This window comes from Myotis yumanensis, unplaced genomic scaffold (genome assembly GCF_028538775.1).
Source record: "Myotis yumanensis isolate MYYU_CA2020_CCGP unplaced genomic scaffold, mMyoYum1.0.hap1 SCAF_16, whole genome shotgun sequence".
In the NCBI taxonomy this organism is placed as follows: domain Eukaryota; kingdom Metazoa; phylum Chordata; class Mammalia; order Chiroptera; family Vespertilionidae; genus Myotis; species Myotis yumanensis.
The window spans coordinates 41741573-41749629 of NW_027223767.1; the positions used below are offsets into that span (position 1 = coordinate 41741573).

The 8057-nt window shown below is 49.1% G+C and overlaps 1 protein-coding gene across 1 annotated transcript; it reads left to right on the forward strand.

Annotated features, from left to right (window-relative positions):
* The first annotated feature begins 28 nt into the window (after nucleotides 1–28).
* Nucleotides 29–6552, forward strand: MRPL27 (mitochondrial ribosomal protein L27). Its single transcript, XM_070393876.1, has 4 exons — nucleotides 29–108; nucleotides 2456–2587; nucleotides 2963–3030; nucleotides 6185–6552. Exons 1-4 carry the CDS (start codon nucleotides 69–71, stop codon nucleotides 6389–6391), a joined length of 447 nt encoding a protein of 148 aa, XP_070249977.1. The 5' UTR covers nucleotides 29–68; the 3' UTR covers nucleotides 6392–6552.
* Nucleotides 6553–8057: the final 1505 nt, after the last annotated feature.

Sequence of the window (8057 nt, forward strand, 5' to 3'; positions counted from 1 at the left end):
CCCGGAAGTAAATCCCCCGATAGCGGAAGCAGAACCTTTGTGAGACCGGAAGCGACTGTACGGCAAACATGGCGTCGGCGGTGCTGGCGCTGACGACGCGGGCCGCTGGTAAAGGGACGCGTGGCCGTTCCGGGGGGCGGAGTGGAGGTGGAGCGGAGACCTCGCAGGGAGCCTTGGGGGCGGTGGTGGAGGCCGCTCCCTGCGGAGGACCCTGGGTGCGGGGCCGCGAGGTTTGCAGGGCGGCTGTCGCTGATCACGTGACAGCTGGGGCGCCGAGCGGTGGGTGGTGGTTCGAGGCACACGTGTCCTTCCTCAGCTTGGAGTGTAAATACCTGCAGCTTCCCTAGCGATTGGTGACACGGGCCGCCGCCTCCCTTCTCTGGCTTTGTTTGGACACTTTATATCATCTATATAAATGGGTTACTAACAGGCACTCCGAGCTCACAAAGTTAGTCTGTTGGCTCAGCAGGTGGAGGACTTCGTGCCAAACACTGGGTATCTCAGCAGAAAAGAAGACATAGTATCCCCGGGACGATTCTTTCTAGTGACTACGCCAATAAATGAGCACAAATGAAGTGTAAATAGTAACATGTGCTGTGAAAAAAAGCCGGTATATATGTGTGTGTGTGTGTGTGTGTGTGTGTAGGTTGAGTGGTCGGGAGCCCTCGAGGAGGTAACATCTAAGCTGAGACCCGAAGGATGACCGGAAGCTTAGCTGACCCAAATCAGCTTTAAACTTCGAGAAGCAAACTCTTGTTCTTATGTGAATCTAGAGCAGTGGTTCTCAACCTGCCTAATGCCCTGACCCTTTAATACAGTTCCTCATGTTGTGGTGACCCCCAACCATAAAATTATTTTCCTTGCTACTTCATCACTGTAATTTTGCTATTGTTATGAATCGTCATGTAAATATCTGATATGCAGGATGTATTTTCATTGTTACAAATTGAACATAATTGAAGCATAGTGATGAATCACAAAAACAATATGTAATTATATATGTGTTTTCCGATGGTCTTAGGCGACCCCTGTGAAAGGGTCGTTTGACCTCCAAAGGGGTCGCGACCCACAGCTTGAGAACCACTAATCTAGAGGGTAGGAGTGGAAGTCAGAAAACCAGACTCCTGAGAGATGAGCGATGATTTAGCCGAGATGTTACTGTCAGTGAACTTGGAGGCAAGTGGGTGGATTTGAGGTCTTTTTTGGAGGTAGAACCCGTTGGGCTTGCTGGTGAACTGGAGATGGAGGTGAGCAAAGGGAAGGAATTGTGATGACTCCTTGATTTCCGCCTGAGCAACTGCATAGGTAGTAGCATCACTTACTTTGAAAAAGAAGACTGAGGAGTAGAGTGAAGGGCGAAGGTTTGTGAATGAGATCATGTAGGTAAAGCAAAAGCCCGGTTCCTGAGCTTAATACGTGAGTAAGTGAACAAATGAAGCAGTATTTAAATATAGGTAGACTGTGGTGCTGGACATGTATTCAATGTGTCTATATCTAAATCCTTATCGCTGGTGTTTTGCCCCAGCTAGTCTCAGTTCTCATTAAAACTTCAGAAACTTAGGCTTTAGGAACTCTGAACTTACAGGCTCCAGAGACCCACAAGATCTCTTCTACCTGGCATGTCCCTGGCTAACCATGGCTATGCCTGGAGACCTGAATGCAAGGACTGCCAGCCCTGGGCTTGTCATATAGCAAGTGGCTTACATCTCCGTTAGTATGAGTTTTAGTTCACTTTCCTTTTTAAAATGAATGCCTCTGAGCACCTTAGAAGGGGTATAGAGAGGTCAGATGAACAGGGCAGAGTGTCAGTCTTCTTGGTTGGACCTGTGCTTGGTGGGCTTGCTGAAGACAGGGTCCAGCGTTCTGGAATGCCCAGGATCCCGTGGGAGCCATCCTCAGGGAAGCTGCTCTTTTACAAGTATTTGGTGTGCAGGGGATGGGTGGCTGGCTAAGGAAGTGGTGGGTGTCTCTCTGGGTGTCCTGTTGCTGGGCTCTGTGGTCTGGCCCCTCCACAGTGCTAGGAGCCTTGAGGGCATGATGGTGAGTGAGGCTGAAACAGGCAGCTCTGTGGTGTCCTCTTGCCAACTTCTATTTCTGTGGTGTTTGTTTCTCCGCAACAGGGCTGAATGTGTCAAGACCCAGGGCACATGGTGTTTTGGGTTTCTTCCCCCCATTAATATTTTACTGCCCCACCCCTCATCCCCTGGCCACACACACACACATCCCATGCCGTGCTCACGCTCTTGACAATACAAGGAATGACTTGTCTCCTGCCGTGGGAGAAGGCCAAGGGCTGGAGACACTCCCTGAAAACCAACACAGCCAAGTGGCATTTCTGCTTCACATACCTCCTCACCTCCCCTGCTACTGCCTCCTGCCACCCCTCAAACTAGCAAATGGCCCACTGGGGGGAGAAACAGAGTCTGTCTGAACAGCATTTCTGTTCTCTCTGCAGCTACAGCCCTGCTGAGGCCCCCTCAGGCTGCAGCTCTTGCCGTCAGATATGCATCCAAGAAGACAGGTGGCAGCTCCAAAAACCTCGGTGGAAAGTCACCAGGCAAACGCTTTGGCATCAAGAAAATGGAGGGTGAGGGTGTGCCCTGGCTTTCATTTCCCAGCTGTACCCTATCTTGTGCCCCTGGCGTTCCTTTGAAGAGCAGGAAAACCTGGCCTAGTGCTCTCTGCTTAGCTCACTAGAGCATTTGGCTCCAGATTAAAGAGTCAGATAAAACCTGAGGCGGGGTTAGGGGCCTGAGGAAGAGCAGATAGTGTTAACCTTGGGAGAGGAGGCTGCTGGGTCGGAGACGGAGCTGCTTGCATTGGACCACCTGGGAGTTGGTTTTATCCAGGGGCAGACTTAGAGGTCGGTGTGCAGCATTTGGGTCAGGACAGTGTGGGCCATTATGTTTTCTTAGTTTGCTGTGCTTCCCATAGTCAGCGCACTTGTGGACTTCTCTTCTAGGTCACTATGTTCATGCCGGCAACATCCTTGGGACTCAGCGCAACTTTCGCTGGCACCCAGGTGCCCATGTGAGTTGTTTTGTGCCCCCTCCCCATTTCTTTTCTGGGACCACCTCTCCATGCTCCTAAGCACAGGAATCTATATATATATAAGCCTAAGCGACCGTTAGGACTGGTTGACTGGTCACTGTGACGCACACTGACCACTAGGGGGCAGACGCTCAACGCAGGAGCTTCCCCCTGGTGGTCAGTGTGCTCCCACAGCCAACCTCCTGCTGCCAGCCAACCTCCTGTGGTCCCTCCTCTGGCCAGCCCCAATCACCGGCCAGGCCGAGGAACCCCACCCGTGCACGAATTCATGCACCAGGCCTCTAGTAATAAAATAAAACAGTTGAGTTAATTGGGTACTTACCAAATGCCAAGCATTTTGCTGATTCCTGGGCCTACATTTACTCCTTACCCCACTCATATAAGGTATGTAGGTGTCATCTCCATTTTACAGGTAAGGTGCCAGAGACTTAGAGAGTGGAGGGGCCCAAGTGACAGAGCTGGGATTGGAACCTTGTCTGCCTGACTCCCAAATCGCTGTGTTTTGCCTAGGGAAGCACTGGTTTCCCTTCTAAACCTCAGTTCTTTGAGAAAAAGATGCCTAGTGATTTAAGATATTTTTGAATCTTGGGAAACTAATTTTAATGTATTCATTTTTCTTTATTTCTAAGAATTCCTTCTTTGCATAAAACTGTTACTAGGTAGCTGAAAGAGAGCTTGAATTTATTAGTACAATAGAATTGAATGTGTATATCAGAAATTAGGTCCATATCAAGCAGGGATTTCAGTTCAGCAAGTTAAGATTACTTTCTGAGGTAGGAAATTTCTTGGGTAACACAGGTCTGTACTGTACTCTTTTTAAAAATATATTTTATTGATTTTTTACAGAGAGGAAGGGAGAGAGATAGAGAGCTAGAAACATCGATGAGAGAGAAACATCGATCAGCTGCCTCCTGCACATCTCCTACTGGGGATGTGCCCGCAACCCAGGTACATGCCCTTGACCGGAATCGAACCTGGGACCTTTCAGTCCGCAGGCCGACACTCTATCCACTGAGCCAAACCGGTTTCGGCTGTACTGTACTCTTCACATTTTATTTTTCTATTTATTTATGCTGTTTGTTTGTTTATTTATTTATTTATTTTTCTTTTCGCCCCACATTATTTTAAAATTAGTTTAGCCCTGGTCAGTGTGGCTCAGTTGGTTGGAATGTCATCCCATACAGCAAAAGGTGGCGGGTTCAATCTCAGGACAGGGCACATGTGAAAGGCAACTGATTGATGTTTCTCTCTCACATTAATGTTTCTCTCTCTCTCTCTCAAATCAATTAAAAAAATTAGTTTCCTTGTTAATCAATGCCCCCACACCCCACCCCTTTTTGAGCAATTTTAGTAGGAACAGAAGGACTGATAGTAACCTATAGTTATTTCAGAAATATTAATGCATTTGTGAATTGATTGTATTTGTGTAGCCTTATATTTAGGAACTTAAGACTGTGTTGCTATGTTAACTCTTGGGACTTGCTAAAATAATGACAGTTATAAGAGCCAACATATTTTGAGCTACGGCCGTGGTCGGCAAACTGCGGCTCGCGAGCCACATGCGGCTCTTTGGCCCCTTGAGTGTGGCTCTTCCACAAAATACCATGTGCGGGTGTGCATGTACAGTGCGATTGAAACTTCGTGGCCCATGCACAGAAGTTGGTATTTTGTGGAAGAGCCACACTCAAGGGGCCAAAGGGCCTCATGTGGCTCACGAGCCGCAGTTTGCTGAGCCGAAGTTTGCCGCCCACTGAGCTAGGGTATTCTAAGTATTCTAAGCTCTTTATGATTGTTAATTCATTTAATCCTCTGGGTAACCTTATAAAGTAGTTAATATTAGCCCCATTTTGCAGATAAAAAAATGAGACTCTGAAGTAAAGTAACTTGCCCAGATCAAACATAACAAGTAGTAGTGCTGGGATCTGAACGAAGCATCCTGACTCCAGAGTCCTTTCTTTTAAGCAGAGAAATAATAAGTAATGCTGGACTGCCTGGGTGAAAATTGTCACACATCCAATCTCAAGTTCTAAGAAAAAAGCTAAAATATATAATGTTAAAAAACTAAGTACAACACACAGTTTATTTAATCACTGTTTGACGTACTTAGCTAAAAAACAGAAATAATACCTACTAAACAAGGTGAGAACTAAACGGGTTGATGGTTATAAAAGGGTTTAATTATTATCTCTCTATATAAAAGTCTAAGCGACCATTACAACCAAATGACCGGAACAACCAGAATGACCAGACGACCAGCCGGTAGCTATGACGCACACTGACCCAGACCTTGCTGCTGGGGCCCTGACAGCCCCGAATCTGGTTCACCCAGACAGGAGGGAGGAGGGAGCCCGATTTTTTGCGGAATCAGCTGTTGGTTAGCTTGCTGCTGGGGCCAACCTCCCGTGGTCCCTCCCCTCCTCCCCGCTGGCCGCCCACCCCCCGAACCCCCAGCCCCCCACCATCAACCCCAATCACCGGCCAGGCCAAGGGACCCCACCCATGCACGAATTCATGCACCAGGCCTCTAGTATATTATAAAAGGGCTTGGAACAGTGCTTATACTTGGTAAGCACTATATTAAGTATTACCTAATATCATTATGTTTTATTAGCATATACATTGTCCATCTAGCTTTGGTCTGTTGTTTCATTAAAGCCTACACTTGACAGGTCACTGTATAAATGAAAATGTATGTCAGACTAGTGTTTAAATGTTTTTGAAGTCTAAGTGAAACAAGTTCCCAGGGGCAGTGAGTAGGGGCATTTTCCTGGCCTGTTTTGGGATCTGGCCAGTGTGGCTTCTGGCCAGCTGCGCAGACATGAGTAGCTCCTAGGGCAGTGATGGCAAACCTTTTGAGCTCAGCGTGTCAGCATTTTGAAAAACCCTAACTTAACTCTGTTGCCGTGTCACATATAGAAATTTTTTGATATCTGCAACCATAGTAAAACAAAGATTTACATTTTTGATATTTATTTTATATATTTAAATGCCATTTAACAAAGAAAAATCAACCAAAAAAATGAGTTCGCGTGTCACTTCTGACACGCGTGTCATAGGTTCGCCATCACTCTCCTAGGGTCCCTTTCCCACCTACCTGGCTTTCCCTGTAGCTGAGCAGGTCTGTGTGTTGCAGGTGGGGCTGGGGAAGAGGAAGTGTCTGTATGCCCTGGAGGAGGGGATCGTCCGCTACACGAAGGAGGTCTACGTGCCCAACCCCAACAACTCGGAGGCTGTGGATCTGGTCACCAGGCTGCCCAAGGGCGCTGTGCTCTATAAGACTTTTGTCCACGTGGTTCCTGCCAAGCCTGAGGGCACCTTCAAACTGGTGGCTATGCTTTGAGCTCCTGGTCGAGGCTGTTGGACTGAGACTGGAGCCCAGGTGACAGGAGCGGGTGGTACCAGAGTCAAGGGTTGGGGTGACAAGGCTTCCTGAGGAAGAAGTCTGTGAAGTGACTTTGGAGACCTGACCTGGGGCAAGAATAAAGTTAGTTGGAGTCGTGAGTCTGTGTATTTGGGGACAACCTGGATGGAGCTGCTTACTGATTTGTTGGTCTTTCTGCATGTTCTCTAGTGCACACCCAGGGGGAACCTCCGGCAGGAAAGAGGAGCTTGAGCAAGAGGGGACTTTCTTTGAGGAGGGGATTGTTTTAGTCCATCCCCCAGAGGGGAAGGAAGGGGAGAGCTTGTGCTTGAGGGTGTCACTGCTCCTTCTCCTCCTGCATCCCACAGAAGTTGGGCTGGGCCCTGGGAAGAGCAGGTAGGAGGGGCCAGCAGAGGAAGCACTCCAGAGATGGCCCCAGGACTCTTGGCACCTTTCCACTGCCTGGACCTCAGTGCGGCGTCCCATGGTGCTGAAGCAGGGAGGAGAGCCGTCCTGGGGATCATGAAGGACGACTCGAAGTGAAGCTCAGGACTTAGGTTTGGTTTCTGTTGAGCCTCACAGCCAGCCAGGATCTCTGCACTTGGCACTCCCAGATTCCCTCCCAGCCGACTTTGCCCCACCCCACTTCCCATTGACCCAGGTAACTGGGCTCTGAATGCCAATCGGCTATCCTCTGGTCTTGGCTTCCACCACGAATGAAACCTAGATGTCCGTGGTTGCCTGGAAACCGGGCATGCAGGCCACAGAACACAAAAGCCCTGGCTCTCCCTCCAAAGGAATTGTGCAGCGCCCGGGCCCCTGCCTTCCCCAGCCAGCCCCCACCCCCACCGCTACCCCACTGCCTGACAAGAATCCTGATCTTGACCCCAGGGAAGGATTTCAAAGAAGCCTCAACAAGCCCAAGCCCCTAGACTGAGCTAACCCTACGGAAAGATGGGGTGAGAAACACTGTTGGCAGAGGAACTGCACTGACCTGGATGGGGGAGAGGACGGGAGAGGAGGCCCTTCACCCCAAGCCTGTCCTCTGAGTCGGTCAGGAATCAGCGGAGCCTGGTCCCTGGTCTGCAGTGATTCTACTCATGGGGCCAAGACTTGCTGCCAGAGCGATGGGGGTGGGGCTGGACTTGTCCTTCACGCAGGTGTGCAAGTTAGAATCACCTGTGGGAGCTTTGAACCCAGACATCCTGGTCGTAGTTGGGTTCCCACTTGAGGCCAATTAATTCAGAGCCTTTGGTGAGGATCACGATCCACTGGCCTAAAAGTGCAAAGGCAAGATGTTCAGCAGGTGACAGTAATGAGTAACGAGGACCTGGTGTGTCAGTGAGAGTGGCAGGGACTGAACCAGGGGCATGTGTCCCACCCAAGGTCACACAGGAAGACCGAGAACCTGTACTAGCCTGACAGTAGCAGAGCCACAGCCCGGGTCAAACTCGCAGGCTGGTCCGAGTCCTTAGCAAGCAGTCTGAATGTTCTGATACTTACTACCTGGGTCAAATGTGCTGACCTCAGTTTTTCTTTTTATTTACCTAAGATTTGATGTTAAAAATATTCTAGAGAACGGGAGTAGAGCTTCCCGATGTTCACTAAAGTAGGGGCCAGAAGAAAACAGTTATCTTAGCCCCTG

What these genes read in the sequence shown, in the direction of transcription:
- MRPL27 (XM_070393876.1), top strand. Translation starts at nt 69, where the DNA reads ATGGCGTCGGCGGTGCTGGCGCTGACGACGCGGGCCGCTG. An exon ending in GCTGACGACGCGGGCCGCTG is followed by an intron (nt 109 to 2,455) that starts GTAAAGGGACGC and finishes TTCTCTCTGCAG; the next exon opens with CTACAGCCCTGCTGAGGCCC. An exon ending in GCTGGCACCCAGGTGCCCAT is followed by an intron (nt 3,031 to 6,184) that starts GTGAGTTGTTTT and finishes TGTGTGTTGCAG; the next exon opens with GTGGGGCTGGGGAAGAGGAA.